Source organism: Sapajus apella, unplaced genomic scaffold (assembly GCF_009761245.1).
Source record: "Sapajus apella isolate SASKATOON/1434 unplaced genomic scaffold, GSC_monkey_1.0 scaffold136, whole genome shotgun sequence".
In the NCBI taxonomy this organism is placed as follows: Eukaryota; Metazoa; Chordata; class Mammalia; order Primates; family Cebidae; genus Sapajus; species Sapajus apella.
Window position 1 is genome coordinate 172736 of NW_022437076.1, and position 19630 is coordinate 192365.

At 52.5% G+C, this 19630-nt stretch overlaps 1 protein-coding gene across 2 annotated transcripts; it reads right to left on the minus strand.

Moving 5' to 3' along the window:
• Positions 1–1773: 1773 nt before the first annotated feature.
• Positions 1774–17708, minus strand: TMEM11 (transmembrane protein 11). Of its 2 annotated transcripts, XM_032263483.1 has the most exons (3): positions 17136–17708; positions 13761–14051; positions 1774–2669 (listed from the first exon to the last, which is right to left on the minus strand). In XM_032263483.1, coding segments are annotated over exons 2-3 (519 nt in total). In that variant the 5' UTR covers positions 13763–14051; positions 17136–17708; the 3' UTR covers positions 1774–2152. The 2 variants fall into 2 exon arrangements, with proteins under 2 accessions (XP_032119374.1, XP_032119373.1); XM_032263482.1 differs by lacking the exon at positions 13761–14051.
• Positions 17709–19630: the final 1922 nt, after the last annotated feature.

A 19630-nucleotide genomic window follows, 5' to 3' on the forward strand; every position in this document is an offset into this window, starting at 1 on the left:
TGTGTGGCCAAGACAGTTTCCTCTTTACCGTCATTCCAGGTGGCCCGAGACTGCCACGTAAACAGTGGTGCACACCCAACACCGTCATGCCCCCAGCACTCAACTGATAAGTATTTCTCAATCTCTTGGAATTAAAGCTTCTTAAACTTTCTGTGGGCCACGGGTCCCTTTTAAAATCTTTAAGTGCTCTGAATGTCCCCTACAAAAAATGGCCCCATCACCCCTCTTGACATCCTCCCATGCACCCCTTCATTACTCTGTGACATCAGGTCTTCCTGATGGAGCCTTTAAAACTGGATGAGAAACCACTTTGGGTGTCTCTTAAAGACTGGCCTAGCCGGGCACGGCAGCTCACGCCTGTAATCCCAGCACTTTGGGAGGCCAAGGTGGGCAGATCACTTGAGGCCAGGAGTTTGAGACCAGCCTGGCCAGCATGGCAAAATCCCGCCTATACTAAAAATACAAAAATTATCCGGGCATGGTGGCACACACCTAGTCCCAGCTACTTGGGGCTGAGGCATGAGAACCACTTGAACTCAGGATGTGGAGGTTGCAGTGAGCCAAGATCGTGTCACTGCGCTCCATCCTGGGCAGCAGAACAAGACTGTCTCAAAAAAAAATTGGCCTTCAGGAAGAGGTGCCATGTGGCTCTTCAAGGGTGAATGGGGCTTTGAGGGTAGGGGCCCCAGCCTTTTTGTGGAGGAGATAATTTCCCATTTTCCCAAGGCCTTAAAGCAAGCTTGTCCAATCACCAATCAATCAGCAGCCCACAGGCCACAGGCAGCCTAGGACAGCTTTGAATGTGGCCCAACACAAATTCATAAACTTTCCTAAAACATTATTTTTTTGCAATTTTTTTTAAGCTCATCAGCTTTCATTAGTGTAAGTATATTTTATGTGTGGCCCAAGACAATTATTTTTCCAATGTGGTGCAGGGAAGTCAAAAGATTCGCCACCCAGGCGGGGCGCAGTGGCTCACACCTGTAATCCCAGCACTTGGGAGGCTGAGGCGGGTGGATCACGAGGTCAAAAGATCGAGACCATCCTGGCCAACATGGTGAAACCCCCGTCTCTAATAAAAATACAAAAAATTAGCTTGGCATAATCCCAGCTACTCGGGAGGCTGAGGCAGGAGAATCGTCTGAACCCAAGAGGTGGAGGTTGCAGTGAACCAAGATCGTGCTGCTGCACTCCAGCCTAACAAAGCGTGACTCAGTCTCAAAAAAAAAAACAAAAAAAACACTGCCCACCCTTGCCTTAGAGAAAACGTGGCAGGTGACACACGTTTTGGTGTGAGGGCGCAGCACTGGCTTGGCTCCTGTGGAACAGGGAGCACCGAGGCCAGGGGGTGTTTCCAAGATTGCTCTGAGGGCTCTTCTGTCAGCCTATGGCAATGGGTTAATAAACTCAGGGTCCAGTTCTGTGCTTCAAAGAAGCACGTTCAGATCTCTGAAGAGGGATCCTAGAGCCCTGAGTTCCCCACATGAACCCAAGTGGACACCCCAAGGCCGCCAAGCTTTGTCACCTTATGTTACTATCTTCCTGAGGAGCATGGTAGCAGTGCTGGCCTTAGGAATGCTGAGGCCAAGGTGAGCCAGGAGACGGCTCCTGGGTGGGGTCTGGCCCCAGAACTACCTCGGATCTAGGCCTGTCGCTGCTGCTAGGAGCAGGGCAGGGTGGCGACCGGTGCCTGCTCCTTCCACGTGCAAGCCACCGCCCAGGGCACATGTGCAGCAGCAGCTGCAGACAGTCACGGAAAGAGAACAGCGGGAGTTGAAATGCTCATAATTTTAATGGTCAATAGCTTCTGGTGGGCTCTGGATGGTACAGTTAAACAATATACTTAAAGACCTCCCCCAAAGCACGTCCACACCCCTCAGCAGCGTCCGCCTCCATCAGCGTTCCACTGCCCAGACTTCCACAGCCTCAGACCCTCCTCTTGGGTTATGGAAATCCACATCTTAGTGTAATGAGCTGAAAAAACCCTGGGTACACCTGTGATCTGTTATTTGTTTAAAAAATAACAAATATTAAGCCAAACACCTTCCCAGGCTCTGCTGCCTCACAGTAAGAAACATGACTGTGGCGATCTGAATGCTCTGTTGTCTCTTGTGGGCCGGGCGGTTCTGCTGCTCTCCATGCGCTCCTGAAATCATACGGCATAGAGCTCGTAAATCTTCTTTACACAGTACACCAGGGCGGCCAGTGCTATCGTGTTGTGCAGTCTCTTTCTGTGCAGGTCGTCCTTCCGGACCAGCACCACCGGGGTGGAAGACGTGAGTGTGTGCAGAGGCAGGCGCGACAGTTTATAGGCGTCATATTCCACCTGGTACTTGCAGCAAGGGTCAAACTGCCAGGAGATCCCATAGAGGGCGCAGCAGGCCAGGCTCAGCACGCCAGCGGGCAGGGAGATGTAGTGGGAGTAATCTAAGGGCAGCGCCAACGGGGTGAAGAGGCAGGCGGTGCCCGCCAGCACGGCCGTCTTGTGCAGGCAGTTGCCCACGGTGATCCAGCGGGCCGTCTCGTCGCCGATGCGCGTGGGCTCGATCACGATGTATTTGTACTGGGCTTCCAGGGCCTGCTCCAGCTCATACTCAAAGTGGTCTTGGGCATTCTCCCCGTTGTAGATCTCATGCACAATGTAGCAGTCCGTGGCCGACAAGCTCACCCTTTTGATGGAGGGGGCAGGAGAGAGAGAGAGGATGATTAGGCGAAGGCGCACTTAACTGCGTGTGTTTCAGCACTGGGGGAGGTCTGAGCCTCCGACTCACAGCCTGCACTGCGGAGGGCACATCTCACTGAGGCTCTCGTCCCAACACAAGACAATCAGTAAAAAGTGTTTTTCCTGGCCAGACGTGGTGGCTCACGCTCGCAATCCGAGCACTATGGGAGGTCGAGGCAGGTCGATCACAAGGTCAGGAGATTGAGACCAGCCTGGACAACATGGTGAAACCCCGTCTCCACTAAAACACACACACACAAAATTAGCCAGGTGTGGTGGCACATGCCTGTAGTCCCAGTACTTGGGAGGCTGAGGCAGGAGAACCGCTTGAACCCAGGATGCGGAGGCTGTGGTGGGCTGAGACCGTGCCACTGCACTCCAGTCTGGCAACAGAGCACGACTCTGTCTCAAAAAAAAAAAAGAAAAAAAGAAAAAATTTCCTGAAAAAATAGTGAAATATAAAAAAAGGCAGGAAAAGAAGTACCTTGACTTAAAAATGAAAACGCAGGCCTGGTGGTTAGCCTAAGGCTGTGAACCAACTGATCTGTGAGTGAGCCAAGGAGCCTAAAGGGGAGAGAACGACTGGGCGGAGAATCACATGGACACAAACGGAAGCACGAGGCTGGCAGCCTGAAAGCTGCTCTTAATCAGGGCAACCGCAGGAGGATTCCTCACTGGAAACCAACAGACCTCGGGACAGATAAAGCTAAGCCCTTGCCCTCCGCACAGCTCCTAAGCAGTCATCCTGGCCCTGCAGAACAGAGGCAGAAAGGAAGGGCTTTGCCTTGGGTGACTGAAACCCAAACTCCTTTGGCTCTCCTGGGAGGCCAGGCTGTATAAGCCCTGGGTGCCCTTCACGGGCGGGTAGCAGTACCCACCCCCCATCGCGGAGGGGAGAACAGGAGACCCAGGACACTAGCCCACTCCATAGGAAAAGCGTCCCTTTCACTGATTTTGGAAAAGACACACATGAACAGTAGTGGCCCCCAAATTTAATGGGCATGAAAGTCACTTGAGGGGTTTCAAAACATCCAGCCCAGATGATGACACTAATTCTGGCCCTGTAGACCCAGGCAGTCTGTGGCCAACCACCAGCTACAGCCACTCATTTGCATAAGAAACACTGCCACACAGACCACACAAGGGGCTTTCCCCCTGGGACTGGGGATGCCCCACAGGACCCCAACCAGCAGGAGAGTAATCCGGCCCATGAAAGGCTCAGCTCTGCAGCAAGGCCAGACGGCGGCCCGGCTGCGCCCTGGCACTGACCGCGGGCCAAGCTGCATTTTAGGCAGTCTGGGTTTTTTCCTGGTTTCCGGCCTGTCCGGTGCAAATTTCCCACCCAAAGCAGGATCTTCTTCCCCTGTGGCGGGCAGGCCTGAATTCAGGGCTGTCCACTCCTTGTCATCCCTCCTTGGCTGGTTTCAGCTGGCCCAGATCTTTCTGAATCTCTGCACGGTCACCCCGCACGCTACTTGTCCTCACCTGCAAGAAGGCTTTATCTGAGCCTTGACGGGGACACTGCTACACGCAACTCCTGAGGCCGGATCAAGTTTTCCAACTCGTGGCTCCCAAGGCTGTGCACAGCCATGTTCTGTGCCCTACTCAGTGAAAAGCAGCCCCTTCCCTCAGCAAACCCTGGTCCCCAGGACGGCCAGACCCATCTGACTAAGGGATATGAGGCTCCAGGGACCTGCTGGTCACTGCTCCCCTACCGGAGCCCATGCCCCTCCAACTGGGAGACTCTGGAACAGTGTTCCGGCCACATGAGGGTCAACATGGCTCATCTACCTGTGGCTCCAAATGTCTGACAGGAAGCAGGTTCCTTTACTGGCCAGCGAGAAGCACAGCCGTCAGTGTGCCCAGATGCGAAGGGCCGCCTGCCTGTGCTGTCCTGGCATGCACGCCTAGCCCGTGCAGAGGAAAGTCTCGGGGAGCTGAGCCACCCAGCCAGTGGTAACATGGGAGGGATAGTGAAGACATTCATAACAGGCCACCCCAGAACCTCAGCCCAACATGAAGGTAGCCCCAGCCTCCTTCAAGGGTGGGAGCAATTCCAAGTGATGGGTGGTAGAAATCGGACTGTCAGGGCAAACTTCAAGGGAAAAAAACAGGCAATCGTATTCCTACTACTGAGACTCCTCCCAGCTCAAAACCTTCAGCAAACAAATAAGCAAACCTAACAGGCTGGGTTTCATTCTGGTTGGATAAACAACTGGTTAACATCTCATGTGGCCGCACTGAAGATGAAAGTCATTGGTAATGGGCTGACTATGCCCCCAAGCATGAGGGCCCTACTCCCAGATGGGAAGCACTTTCATAAAAGGCACTGGCTTGGACTTGGGCAAAGGGAACTCTTTATCCTGAAAAAGTAATTAAGCTGGGCTAAGGCAAAGCCTCCTAATTCAATCATAGGCCCTAATTAAGCTGCATGCACTGGGGAGAAATCAGTTCCCAGAGGGTGGGACAACAGCCTCCTAAACATGGGTTGCTGCCAAGCCGCCTGTGACTGTGTGCCAGTGTCTTGCCTGCCTTGCCAGGGTCAACTGATGAGCTGTTTCTGTAAGACTGCACGAGAAGCTTATGAAATGGGGAAAGGAGGGTTTTCCTTCTGAAGTCCTCAGTGGAGTTTCTCCATTTGGTCTTAACTCAGAGGAGAGGTGAGGGGGAGGCCACGTCAGCTATTATTCCCAGGCAGGATTCAACAATTTTTTTTTATTTTTTCGAGATGGAGTCTGACTCTGTCACCTAGGCTGGAGTGCAATGGCGCAATCTCGGCTCACTGCAACCTCCGCCTCCCGGGTTTAGGCGATTCTCCTGCCTCAGCCTCTCGAGTAGCTGGGACTACAGGCGCGTGCCACCATGCCCGGCTAAGTTTTTTTTTTTTAGTAGAGACGGGGCTTCACTATGTTGGCCAGAATGGTCTCGACCTCCTGACCTCGTGATCCGCCCGCCTCAGCCTCCCTAAGTGCAGGGATTGCATGAGCCACCATGCCCAGCCAACAATTTTTAAGAGACGGTCCTGCTCTGCCAACCAGGCAGGAGTGCGCTGGTGCAATCTTTGCTCGTTGCAGCCTTGACCTCCCGGGCTCAAGAGATCCTCCCACCTCAGCCTCCTGAGTAGCTGGTACTACAGGTGTGTGCCACCACATCTGGCTAATTAAAAAAAAAATGTTTTGAGACAGTCTCGCTCTGTTTCAAAGGCTGGAGTGCAGTGGCGTGATCTCAACTCACTGCAACCTGTGCCTCCCAGGTTCAAGTGATTCTCCTGCCTCAGCCTCCTAAGTAGCTGGGGTTATAGGCATCTGCTACCACACCTAATTTTTGTATTTTTAGTAGAGATGGGGTCTCATCATGTTAGTCAGGCTGGTTTTGAACTCCTGACCTCGTGATCTGCCCACCTTGTGCTGGGATTACAGGCGTGAGCCACCACACCTGGCCTAAAAAAGTTGTTTTTTTTTTGTTTTTTTTTTGTACAGGTGGGGTTTTGCCATGTTGCCCAGGCTGGTCTCGAGCTCCTGGGCTCAAGTGTTCCACTCTCCTCGGCCTCTGAAAGTCCTGGGATTCAAAGGCAAGAGCTACCACATCCAGCCAGATTCAGCATTTTAAAAGCCACACTCAGCAAACAAGCGGACCAGAGGCAGGGCCTTCACTGGCGCTGGAGGACTGAAGGCTGAGCAGCGCCCCCACATGCTTATATGAGAAATCGCGGGCGGTGTGCAGGGAGGGGCAGAGGGGCGGGGCCTCCACTCCCACATGGGAGCACTCCTAAGAAAACTCCTTTCTGGTGTCAAGTCCATCAGGCAAGAGGAGCAGAGAGGCCAGAGAACAAGGTGGGGGTGGGGGGCCAAATCTTGTCCCCATCTTGAGACCAAAATGCAGTTGCTTCCAAGTCAGCTGTGCATCCTACTGACAGTCAAAACCAGGCCATGGACACCCTGGGGTGGGCACCAGAGGCGGGCTTCCTCCTTCAGGAACAAGGCAAAAGGGAGATGCCAAGCTGGGGCTACACAATGTTCTCGCCAACACCCAAATCCACCCTTGTGCGGTCCCTTTCTACGCCCAGCAGGCCAGCGTCATCCTGAAGGTAGTGAAAACCACTGTTGGTCCCACTGAGGAAATCCCAGTGGAACCCCCAGCCACCGGAACAGACTGCCCCATCTGGAAACACAGCAGTGGGCAGATCCCACCCTCTCATGTGCTCCGGCCCCTGTGCAAGCCCAGCTGGCACCCACATCCACCCAGACCCCTCTGCAGGCTCCACTGCTTGCTGGGAAGGATGGGTGGGTCTGCCCACGAGTCCCAACCAGCCTGGAAGCTGCGAGAGACCAAGGCCTTCCAGGATCCCTCCCACATCACTGCTGTTGCCAAGTGAGGCCCGCCCCCCAGCACAGGGAGTGAGGAGACCAGGCACCCTCTGCCCTTAGCTGTGGGCAGTCCTGTGAATGGCACAACCATGAGCAAGCGTGTGGACATGGGGGCACTCGCCAGCATACATCCTGAGATGGTGGCATGGGTCTGCCCCCACCTGCCTAACCACTGCCTCGGCCTCCTGCAGCCTCAGTGTCTTTCTGTGGGCTGGGCACTCTTGCCGCCCACCATCTAAGACACCTACCCACAGCACAAACACAAAGGGCATAAGCCACACTGTCCCCAAACAAAGGCAGCGTCCTGCACAACTGTGCTGAGGCTGGGGGCTCACCAATGCTGCTTTTAAAGCCAGTTAGGCAAAGGGAATCTCAGTTTCCACTGGGAAAGGACAACGTGAAGTTTAGGGAAATGGATTTCTGGGATTCCATAATGAGACAGACCCTAAAAGGAGACAGGAAGGTTGAAACCAAAACACACACAGACACAGGTTTTGAAGCTGTCGCTGCTGGGCTCCTGGGTTCAGGTCTGCATTGCTGACAGGGACTGCTGGACTTCTCTCACTTCAGAAACTCATGGCCACGACCAGGCGTGGTGGCTCACACCTGTAATCCCAGCACTTTGGGAGGCCAAGGTGGGCCGATCACTTGAGGTCAGGAGTTTGAGACCAGCCTGGCTAACGTGGTGAAACTGTCTTTACCAAAATTCAAAAAATTTGCCAGGCGTGGTGGCGGGCGCCTGTAATACTCCGGAGGCTGAGGCATGAGACTGCTGGAACCCGGGAGGCAGAGGTTGCAGTGAGCCGAGATCTTGCTACTACACTCCAGCCTAAGTGACGAAAAGAAAAAGAAACTGCCAAGTACTCCCAGGAGACAGCCACGTCCAGCCAGCACCTGCTCACCCAGCAGCCACCCACGTATGGCTTGCTTCTGTTTGTGGGTCAAACAAAACCTAATGAGGGAAAGAACCCAGTCAGAAGGTGTCTCAAACCAGGGAGAGCATCACCAGCTGCCCCCCCAGCTTGTAAGGCCATGGGCTTTAGGACCTGAAACCTGGTGCATGGGAGATTTGTTTCTTTCTTTTTTTAAAAATTATATGGAGGTAGGGGGTGGGTGTGTGTGTGTGTGTGTGTGTGTGTGTGTGTGTGGTTTTTTTTTTTTTCCCCCATAGATGGGGTTTCACCATGATGGTCAGGCTGATCTTGAACTCCTGACCTCAGGTGATCCACCCACCTCGGCCTCCCAAAGTGCTAGGATTACAGCAGGTGTGAGCCACCACACCTGGCCTTGTGTGTTTTTTTTTTTAAAGTAAGAGCTAGTTGGAATCTTCTGAGCTGTGGGCTTCCTAAGGGACTTGTATTTTTGCTCTTCACTGCAGGTGTGAAATGACCAGTAGGAGAGCATAATAGATTCTATGTTTAAAAAAAAAAAAAAAAAAAAGAGGCCGGGTGTGGTGGCTTCTGCCCGTAATTCCAGTACTTTGGGAGGCTGAGGCAGGTGGATCACCTGAGGTCAGGAGTTTGAGACCAGCCTGGCCAACATGGCGAAACCCTATCTCTACTAAAAATACAAACATGAGCCAGGTTTGGTGGCACGCGCCTGTCACTCCAGCTACTCAGGAGCCTGAGGCAGGAGAATCGCCTGAACCTGGGAGGCGGAGGTTGCAGTGAGCAGGTATCAGGCCACTGCACTCCATTTCAAAACAAAAAAGAGGAAAAGGTAGCACTGGTAACAGCAAAGTCTCCAAGTGAAATCAAGAAGTTCAGAGGAAAAGGCGGTATGCTATCTGTAGTATATTTTTAAAAGTCTCTATTTGCTTTTATATGCACAGAACATTTTTGAAAGGGTACACAAAGACCTGAGATTTCTGACTGGTCACTAGGGAGGGAAATGAGAGGCTCAGGAAAGAAGAGTGAGGGAGGCCCTTTCTAGTAAATGACTTTTGATCTTTTTGAATCTGGCATATCTCTGGTACTTAAAGATCAGTGTCTGAAGTGGGTCTTAACATATGGAAGAAGAAAAGCAAAAGCATCGGTATCACTTTCCTAAATACACCATGCCTGCACTGAGGTCGCTTTGTATACTCTGAGCCTTTAGGGAGTGAGTCGGCCTGTTCCAGCACCTCCGGGGGGCTACTGCAGACACTGAACGGGATCCCCCTCTGCGGCCTCAGGATAGCTCGCAGGCGCTTGGGAGTCGGCGTCTTGAACTTCCCTCCCTCAGCCTTCAGCCAGAGTCAGCCTTCAGGCCCTCATCTCTCCACCTGAGCCCAACTCAATCAGCTCTCGCACAGTCAGCAAAGGAATCCCCTGGGAACACTGGCATTCCGGTTAAAAGGCGGTCACACTGAAAACTCAGCAGAGCAACTCCAAATCTGGGATGTGGGCACCCTGTGTCTGTCCTAACAGCCAATGTCCGGAGGCGTCTCCCCAGAGTGCAGCAGCTACACAAGAAGGTTCAGAGCACTGTTTGGTGACAGCAAAGGACTGACAGGAGAGGGAGGGCAGAGCCGCACCTCCTCCACGAGTGACATCAACTAGCTCCAGTGGCCTGAGCCGGGTACAACTCTCACACACTCTAAGGCGCACAGAGCTCGGGAACATGCCACTGAAAGCCCACTATACAAGACAGCAAGGAAGCGGTGCCCACTTGGGCACAGGGCCTCCACTGCAGGAGGCAGGCCAGGGTAACCCTAGTTCTCTATCACGCTGGGCAGCGAGCACAAAGGTTCATTACTTTGTCTTTTTTAAAGCGTGGTAAAATACACACAAAACATGCCACCGTAAGCACTTTTAAGTGTCCAGTTCACTGGCAATAAGCACATGCGCACTGATGTACGACCATCACCAACATCCACCTCCAGGATTATCTTCCCAAACTGAAACTCTACCCATTACACGATGCCCCCCTTTCCCAAGCCCCTGCCAACTACCATTCTACTACTTTCTACTCCAATCGGTTTGACTATACAAGTACTTCATGTAAGTGGGATCACATACAGTATTTGCCCTTTTGTGTCTGGTTTATTCTACTCAGCCTAATTAGTCTCGGGATCATCCATACTGTAGCAGGTATCTGAATTTTCTTCCTTTTTAAGGCTGAATGATGTTCCACCGTATTAAACCACATTTTGTTAATCCCTTCGTCTGTGGTGGGACACTCAGGTTTGCACCACCGGCTACTGTGAATGATGCTGCTGCAAAATGGGCGTACAAACATCTCCGAGTCCCCGCTTTTTTGCGCGGGTATGTATACCCAGAAGCAGAACTGCTGGATCATACGGTAGTTCCATTGTTTAGGTTTTTTGAGGAACCTCCATACTGTTTTCCACAGCAGCTGCACCCTTTTACATTCCCACCAGCAGCGCACAGGGGTTCCCAAATCTCCATATCCTCACCAACACTTATTTTCCATTTTCTTTTTTTTTGAGACAGAGTCTCGCTCTATCCGCCAGGCTAGAGTGCAATGGTGTAATCTCAACTCACTGCAACCTCTGCCTCCCGGGACTTAAGCGAGTCTTGTGCCTCAGCCTCCCAAACAGCTGGGACTACAGGCATGAGCCACCACACCTGGCTAATTTTTGTATTTTTAGTAGAGACGGGGTTTTACCATGTTGGCCAGGCTGGTCTCGAACTCCTGGCCTCAAGTGATCCACCCGCTTCAGCGTCCCAAAGCACTGGGGTTACAGGCATGAGCCACTGCACCTGGTCTCAGTTTTATTTATTTATTGGAGACAAAGTTTCGCTCTTGTCGCCCAGGCTGGAGTGCAGTGGCTTCCCAAAGTGCTGGGATTACAGGGTGAGCCACTGTACCCGGCCTTATTTATTTACTTATTTATTTGAGACAAAGTTTCACTTGCCCAGGCTGGAGTACAGTGGCACCACTATACGAGAGAGCAAGGGAGCTGTGATGATCCGCCCAACTGGCCTCCCACAATGCTGTAATTACAGGCGTGAGCCACCACACCTGGCCTCGTTTTTTTTAAATAGCATCTATCCTGGCTGATCGTGGTGCATTTTCATCATCTCAGAAAGAAACTCTGTACCAATGTGCGTTCCTTTCATATCTCCCCAGCCCTTCCCAACCACCAATCTGCTTCTCGACTCTGGATTTGCCAATTCTGGGCATTTCATTTAAATGGAACCCTGTAACGTGTGGTCTTTGGCAACTGGCTTCTTTCATTTTGCTTTTTTTTTTTTTTTTTTTTTTTCCCAGATGGAGTTTCACTCTTGTTGCCCAGGCTGGAATGCAATGGCACGATCTTGGCTGACTGCAACCTCTAACTCCTGGGTTCAAGTGATTCTCCTGCCTCAGCCTCCCGAGTAGCTGGGATTACCGGCATTCGCCACCAAGCCCAGCTAATTTTGTAGTAAAGACAGAGTTTCTCCAAGTTGGTCAGGCTGGTCTTGAATTCCTGACCTCGGGTGATGTGCCCACCTCGGCCTCCCAAAGTGCTGGGATTGCAGTTTGCCTTGTTTTTAAGGGCCATCCTGCTGTGACAGGTTTATTACTTTTCACATTTTAACAACATAACTTTTGATGTGTTTAACATATAACTTTTAAAAATCTAAGATAAAACTAGCCATGGTGGCTCACGCCTGTAATCCTAGCACTTTGGGAGGCTGTGGTGGGGTCGGGACTTCAAGACCAGCCTGGCCAACATGGTGAAACCGTGTCTCTACTAAAAATACAAAATCAGCTCAGTGTGGTGGCACATGCCTGTGGTCCCAGCTACTCGGGATATTGAGGCAGGAGAATCGCTTGAACCAGGGAGGCAGAGGCTACAGTAAGCCAAGATTACACCATTGAACTAATAGGTGACTTTTCAATTTCTTCATGCTTTTCTGTATTTTTCAAAAAAACCAAACATCCTTCTTTTATAATGGGAAAAATAATTACAAACTTATTCTAAAAAAAAAAAAAACCCTGTTCAACTCTATCTCTTGAGGTAAAGAAACCAGACACCCGTGGGACCTCCTTCCACTGCCAAGAAGAGCAAGAGGTGGCTCACTTCCTGCTCCAGAACCTTCTTGGTGCCCATGAGAGGCAGTAGTCTGGATGCGGACAGCTTCTCATGGCTGAGGTGTCATGCTGATGTCAGCCCGCAGACCTGCCCAAAAAGAGGAGGGCAGGGCAGCTCCAGGTCCCTGTTTCCCTTGAGTAAACACTGGCCAAGCTGCCAGGCCAGCCACCATTACCTCCCCGGTCCTGAGAGACCCTGCAGAGCCAGATCTGAGTGGAAGCACCCACGTTAAGCCCCTTCCTGGAGGGGGGCCTGGGCTCAGGCAGGCCTGAACTCCACGAGGACAGAGGCTGCATTTATCATAGTTTCCCCAGCACTGGGCCTGAATGTAACAGGTTCCCAAAAGACGAAGGTGGAGGGCATTTGTAATGATTACAGGCATGGGACAATGGTTTGAGCCAGGGAGAGAGGATGGAGCGAGCCGAGGTCACACCCACACTCCAGCCTGGGCGACAGAGCCAGACCTTGTCTCATAAAATATATAAGTATATAAATAAAACCTCAGTTCCTCAGACACTGCAAAGTCCTGACAGCCACAGGTGGCTGATGGCTGCCCCAATGAACTGCAGGGACACGCCAGGATCTGTCGTGCCAGAAACTCCTACTGGACAGCCCTGCTCTGAAGAACAGTTATGACTACTACATGGCTGTCAGCTTTTCCTGAGAACTGTGCCCATAACGTGGCTGCTGGCACCAGGGCGGAGCCCAGTGGCGGCCGGGAGGTTCCCGGGTGTGCTCACTTATGGAGTGCTGCCCACCTCCGCCCCTGGCACCTCGCTCACTGAAAAGTATGTGCACACCCAAATGCTGGGGCAGAGAAGCCACCTCCCCACCTCCGTGGACCCAGGCGCAGCCCTCCCCTCTTCAGAAAGGGGGAGGGTCTTCCCTGGAATGTGACTTTGACCTAAAGGACTGAACCACTGAGGCACAAATTAATGCACTTGGAATCCAGGTTGCTTGGGTGAACCAAGGGAAAAAGAAATTCTTGAAAACTTGGAAGGCACCTCAATGCCGAAGAGGATGAACCCCATCCTAACCTATGAATCCAACTTCGGCCAGAACATGTGGCTCTTTGTTAAGCAGCTGAGTAGAACCCCATGACCACACCTGGGTGCAGATCCCATATCTGCTCATCTCATTCCAGCCAGCAGGAAACAACAACTCCCACCATACACAAAAGGGAACATGGGAGTCTTTCAAGAGAGAGTAAACACTCCCAAACCCTGACAGTCTAAAAGGGAAGGATCAGAAAGGAAAGGGACGCTGTCACCCCAGGACCATGACCCAACCCACGCCCATGGCTTGTGTTCCATCTGCTCGCTGGATGAACCTGCATGAGCCACCTGGGCCCAGGGACACCTGAGTTCACAAAGAAGAGGTCAGGGCCTGGGAATAAAGCATGGCATGGAAAGCCATGGACGTCATGGAACAGGGAACTGGCTGCCTGTAAAACGCTGGAGCAGACGGCCATGCAAGCCAGGGGAGGGGAAGCCCACAATAAGGAACTTCACCTTAAACCTGAACCTTTAGCCCAGTGCATCTGGCCCTCGGCATACCCCAGGCTACCTCATATCATGCTCAGAAGCAGATCAAGTACATCTTCAGGTGATTAGAAAAACAGGAACTCGGAGCACACAGCTATACTCACATTCCAACAATCACGGAGGGCTCGGGAGGCTCAGGGGCCCTGAGAGAGTGAAGCCAAGCAGCCCAAGTAAGACAGGCGGGGCTGTCTGTGAGCTGGTCCAGGCTGGCACACGGCGGCAGAACACAGATACCTGCACTGTGCTTTCCTAGGTGGGCAAGTGTGTCTCAAAGACGCCGACAGGACAAGTGGCAATCGGTTTGATGTGCTCGTTGCCAGTGTGCTGAATTTTGGACAAGAATTCAGGTTACAGTTCAGAGTCTGATGTTCTTCATTACAAACACTGTTGGTTCCCTAGATTTAATGGAGTGGAGAGAAAAGTCAACACGCAAGCACTACCATTTTGCTGTTTCCACCCCTCCTACTTCCGCCAAAGCCAGCACCATCCGTATCAGAACTTTCTGCAGTGATGGAATGTTCTCCACCTAGGCTGTCCAGTGTGGTAGCCACAAGCCAAAGGTGGCTACTGAGCACCTGAAATGTGGCTAGTGGGACTGAGGAGCAGAATTCTTCACTTTATTTAATGTTAATGAATTTAAATGTAATTACCACATGTGGCTGGTGGCTACTGAACTGCTGTGTTAATTGAGCACTGATTCTAGAGCTGTGGTTCTAGACTCAGCAAGGTAAAGCAAGAACCCACACGCCACAGGCGCTAAGCTGGAGCAGCTAAAACACAGCGCCGGCAGCAATGCTGGGGACAATCTGGCGCCAGGTGGGGCTTTTACGTACAACGCATGCTTCAAGAGTTGGTAGCCACTGGCAAATCTGGCAAGTCCGCCCAAAGTGTTGCTCTATTCCAGCCCCTGCCCGAAACCAGACAATGTTTCCCTCACCTTCAGCAAAAGCAGATGCCAACCAGGTACGGGCAGCAACTGGGGAGAGCACTCATATAACATGGAGCTGAGCTTTGAGTCAGCACAAATGTGACATGGAACAAAGTCATTTAAGAGAGCCATAAACAGCCTACTTCAGTCATAAGAGCCAATAATACACTCAGATCTCATAATCTAGGCCATCAGCTAATCCGCCCTGCCCCACCTGAACACCCAGCACCAACTGAGCAGGAATGGAGGGATGCCCAGAGTCAGGTCACTAGCCCCACAGTGGGTTATGTTTCCAGCCCCTCCTCAGCATGGAAAGAACTTAGGGAAGCTGGGCTTGGGCAAGTGACTCTTCCAACAGAACCTGACTAGGGCTTTATAGCAAAAGCAAACAGAGGGGTAGTCTCCACCCATACCATGTTCTAGGAGAGGAGATGGTGACATCCAAACTACAAAACCAAATGCCACATTCCTGCTGGCACACACCACTTGCATGTGTGGGTAGAGCCTTCAGCTCCCGGCCAAACCTGAACACCTATGGAGACCAAGCAGGTAAATGCATTGAGTCAAGCTGTCAGGTGAGGAACCATGAACTGGCGAGTGCTTGTCCTGACCAAAAAGAGCCACTACCCAGCTTTTCAGGGAACGTTTTATGTGAAATCTGTTGGCAACTAATTTAAATTCTCTTAAGAACTGTTGAGGTTCGGCCTGGCGCGGTGGCTCATGCCTGTAATCCCAGCACTTTGGGAGGCCGAGGCAAGTGGATCACCTGATGTCAGGAGTTCAAGACCAGCCTGACCAACATGGAGAAACCCCGTGTCTATTACAAATACAAAAATTAGCTGGGTGTGATGGCGTGTGCCTGTAATCCCAGCTGCTCGGGAGGCTGAGGCAGGAGAATCACCTGAACCCAGGAGGCAGAGGTTGCAGCAAGCCGACATGGCACTCCAGCCTGGGCAACAAGAGAGAAACACCGACTCAAAAAACCACTGTTGAGGTTCAACAGTCAACTGCACTGCTGGTTTGCAGACCCCATTTTGAATGAATACTTGTCTCAAGCCAAAGCAAAAACAACTCTTAATATCCGTTTTCTTAGATCAATAAAAGCTTAACCCGTGCCGGCGGGGCTCCTGTTCCCTGCCTGGGGCGTCCCTATTCAGCTCTTTTTCAGTGGATTTTAATCCAACTAGAGGGCCTACGTGTCTCTCTAATACTTTGAGTTTTCTAAACACGTTATTTCCTATTACTGTTTGCATTGAATATCTTGAAAATGTTTTATTAAGGGCATGTGAAAACCTGTGAGGTAACTCATTTAAATAGCCCAATCTAAGAAATACCAGGCAGGAGTCAGAAAAACAAAAGTGTTTGCCACTGCTTTTCCAAGAAAGAGGAAATGCAGAATGGGCAACGTTGGATAACCGGGCTCAAGAATAAAAGGCGAGCTAAAGGATTCTATCGCAACTGCCAAACAGGAAAAATCTTCCCAGCTGGGAAAGCCATCTGCAAGCAACAGCAATGAACACAGGATGGAATCAGTCATAGAAAAGGAATAATGCAGAATAGTAGAGAAGAAGAGAACCTTTCTGTTAGACAATCCTGACCAAAGGAAAGACGGGGTGGGGTGGGGAGTGGGGGACCCAACAAAACCAAAACTTTCCTTTTTTGCTAACGGCTGCTATTCCAATCGAGCTTTAGCGGATAATCAGGTGGCTCCACCAGTATACATCGTCTCCCAAACTTCTACTGGCTGAACAGCTTCTAGTGACTTCCACTAGCTGAAACTGCTTCCCAGAAGCAAAAACTGCAACTTCAACAGGAAATACGGAAACTACTCCAATCTCATCTAGAAATTGGTTATTCAAATGAAGGTCCCCCTTGGAAGAAACACGCTCCTAGCTCCCTAGCGACACACTATTCATTAGTAAAGGTAACTTTAAAGGACTTCCACGGCAGGAGCGCTCGCACAGAACAATCCAAAAGTCTCCAGAATCGCCCCTCGACCAAGTGGCCGGCTCCGGGCCCGGAAGAGGCACATGCTGGGGCGGGGGGGAGGGGGTGGCTAAAGCTCCCTGGTAAACATGCGGATCAAACTGCCCCTGCAGCGGCCGGCCTTCTCTGTGAAGGCTTCCCCTTCTTTCTCTCTCCGGGGGCCCTGTTCTCCTCGGCACGTCGGGGGCCGCGGCCGAGATGGCCACGCGCGTGGCCAAGCGGGGCGGGTGCTTCCGCCGCCGCTCGGCCCGCGGGTGGCTAGGCAGGTTCCTGGGGCCTGCGCCGGGCGCCAGTCCCTCTCCGCACAGCCCGGCTTCGGGCCCCGCCCCGCATGGCCGCTGCCCACCTTACCCAGCTCGGGTAATCTCCCTTCCCCTAAGCTCTCCGCCGAGACCTTCGGCCTGGCTCCCACCCTGATGCCGGATCCTCCGGAACTGGAACCCCGTATGCCAGGCGGGGGTCCGGGAGGCCAGGGCAGGAAGGCTGCTGCAGCCCCCGGAAGCCGCGCTGGGCTCGCCGGCCCCTAAGCCGCCTGCACCGGGAGCAACAAGCCCTTGGGTCTCACCTCTCTCGGGCGCTGCCGCCACTGCTGCCCGGGCCAAGACGCCTCCTTCCCCAAGCGGCCATCTTGGAGACACTCTGCTCGCCAACGTCTCGCGCCAAGGCGGCATCGGGAGGGCAGGCGAACCGACGGGAAGTGTAGTCCGGCCCGCTATCGTGGGCCGCTCGGCGGGCGGAAGCCGGACCCTGCGGAACTACCGAGCCCACAAGGCAGCGCGCCGGAAACCCCGCCCCCGGGGTCGCCCGGGCCCGTAGTCCTTCTGCGAGGGCGCGAGGCCCTCGGGAGCAGTCCTGGTTCGAGCACTTTGGAAGAAAGTGAAGTTCCCGGCGTTCTCAGCCTGGGAGTCACCGGCGCCTACCCGCCGGTACGTCCTCAGGTTTCGTGAGCCAGTAGCAGATGGAGAGAGGACGGGAAAGTGCCTACAACTCCCATAGCGCCGTGCAGAGGCGCCCAGCCATGCAGCCTCGTCCTGCCAGGCAGCGTCTCCCGCCGGGGGCCACCGCTCTGTCTGTGGGCCTCTAGCGCCCGGCCCCTCCGCGTCGACCCGCCTGCCCTTCACAGCCTCGGCCCGTAAGGTCACCGAGGGGCGGGAGGCGCCGCCCGGGCCCTCCTCGGAGGCAGGTTCTGCTCCCACACCATCCCCCCAATTCTCTTAGATTCTGGGGTACTTTGGAGACCGAGACAGACACGCGGTCCCTGCTGCTACCGGAGGTCCCCGCTTGCAGGTGCAGGCTGTTAGAGGAGAGGATCTGAAAGCACGGAAGGGGAATAGCTGTGTAATAACTGCTGTGAAGGAGAGCGGGCCCTGGGACAGCGGTAGCCCTGTTTTAGACAGGGCTTCCAGGCCTCTTAGACTCAGTTCCTGCCCCGCACCCACTCCTCCCCTGCCATTGCGATGGCATAATCTCGGGATCTTTGGAGACAGATGCAGGGCTAAACCATCCACTTGACGGGAACCCAGGACCCGACATCTCCCTGTCTGCACACTCCTGTAAAGAGCCAAAGTCAGGAAGGACTAACCGGAACCTTGAGATTCCCAGGTACCTCAGATCTGTGGACTCTTTGGGGGATCTCTTACAGTTTGTGAACTTCTCAGTCCCCCTACTGCTCCCACAGACAACGTTGCTAAACATATTAGTTGGTCCCATAAATACTTAAATGCGAAAACCTGGTCCAGATCCAGACCAGCCGGGCGTGTCACATTCCTGTGCGGTGGAACCCCCCGCCCCCACCCCCGCAGGCCACAGCAGGAGGAAGGCGACCCTCTCATTGTTGATGTTTCATTTGGATTTCCTTCCAGCACACATTCTACCGCAGTTTTAGCTGCTTGCAATCCTCTCACGGCCCCTCATCACCTACGGTGTGTGATTCAGACTCCTTAGCACAATCCAGAAGCCCCTCCTTGGTTTGAAAATTGCCTCGCTCTCCAAATTCATCTGCTTCCCTTTCCTGTCTGGAATTTACCAGCCTAGTAAATTCAGAGGGTTTGTAGGTACACAGATGTTCTATGCCTTGCCTAAAATCCTTTTTTGCCTCCCAGCCAACTTCTATGCTTCAAGACCTTGTACCTGTCCAGTTTCTAGAAAGTACCCGGTCTTCTAGTTGGATCATACAGCCCTGCCTCCAAGTGTCAGTGTAGCCCATGCTGGAGACCTCTGGACAATTCCACTGTATGACCCCGCCTGCAGATATGCCTGTCTTTTCTCTCGATCAGTGTGGTGATTCAGAGGGTACACTAGGGATTCCAGAACGCACTTCTGGCTCAGGGGCTGCTTGTGTGACTTATGTTTCTCAGCTGCCTGATTTGTTTCGTGGGATGATATTATTATGGTACCTCCCCTCAGAGAATTGCTGTATTTCCTGAGGTGATATATATATGGAACTTAGAAAAACAGCACAAGGTAACAGTAACAACTGATTATTATGTATTGCCAAGTGCTGTTCTATATTTTGAGTGATCTGCATCTTGATCTTCACAACAACCCTATGAAAGTGATACTGTTGGCCGGGTACAGTGGCACATGCCTGTAATCCCAGCATTTTGGGAGGCCGAGGCAGGTGGATCAGCTGAGGTTAGGAGTTCAATACCAACCTGGCCAGTGTGGTGAAACCTCATCTCTACTAAAAACACAAAAATTAGCTGGGCATCGTGGCATGCGCCTGTAATCCAGGCTACTCAGGAGGCTTAGGCAGGAGAATTGCTTGAACCCAGGAGGTGGAGGTTGCAGTGAGCCGAGATCACGTCACTGCACTCCAGACTGAACAACAGAGTGAGACTGTCTAATAAAAAAGTGATACTGGGCCGGGCGCGGTGGCTCACACCTGTAATCCAGGCACTTTGGAGGCCAAGGCAGGTGGATCACCTGAGGTCGGGAGTTCAAGACCAGCCTGACCAAATGGTGAAACCCTATCTTAAAAAAAAAAGTGATACTGTTATTATCAACAATCTCATTGTCAAATGAGGAAATCAACTTACAGAGGACTTGAGTGACCTGCTC

Coding starts and splice junctions, on each gene's coding strand:
- TMEM11 (XM_032263482.1), bottom strand. CDS start 17,197: ATGGCCGCTTGGGGAAGGAGGCGTCTTGGCCCGGGCAGCAGTGGCGGC. Junction 2,670..17,135: donor GGCGGCAGCGCCCGAGAGAG/GTGAGACCCAAG, acceptor CTCCATCAAAAG/GGTGAGCTTGTCGGCCACGG.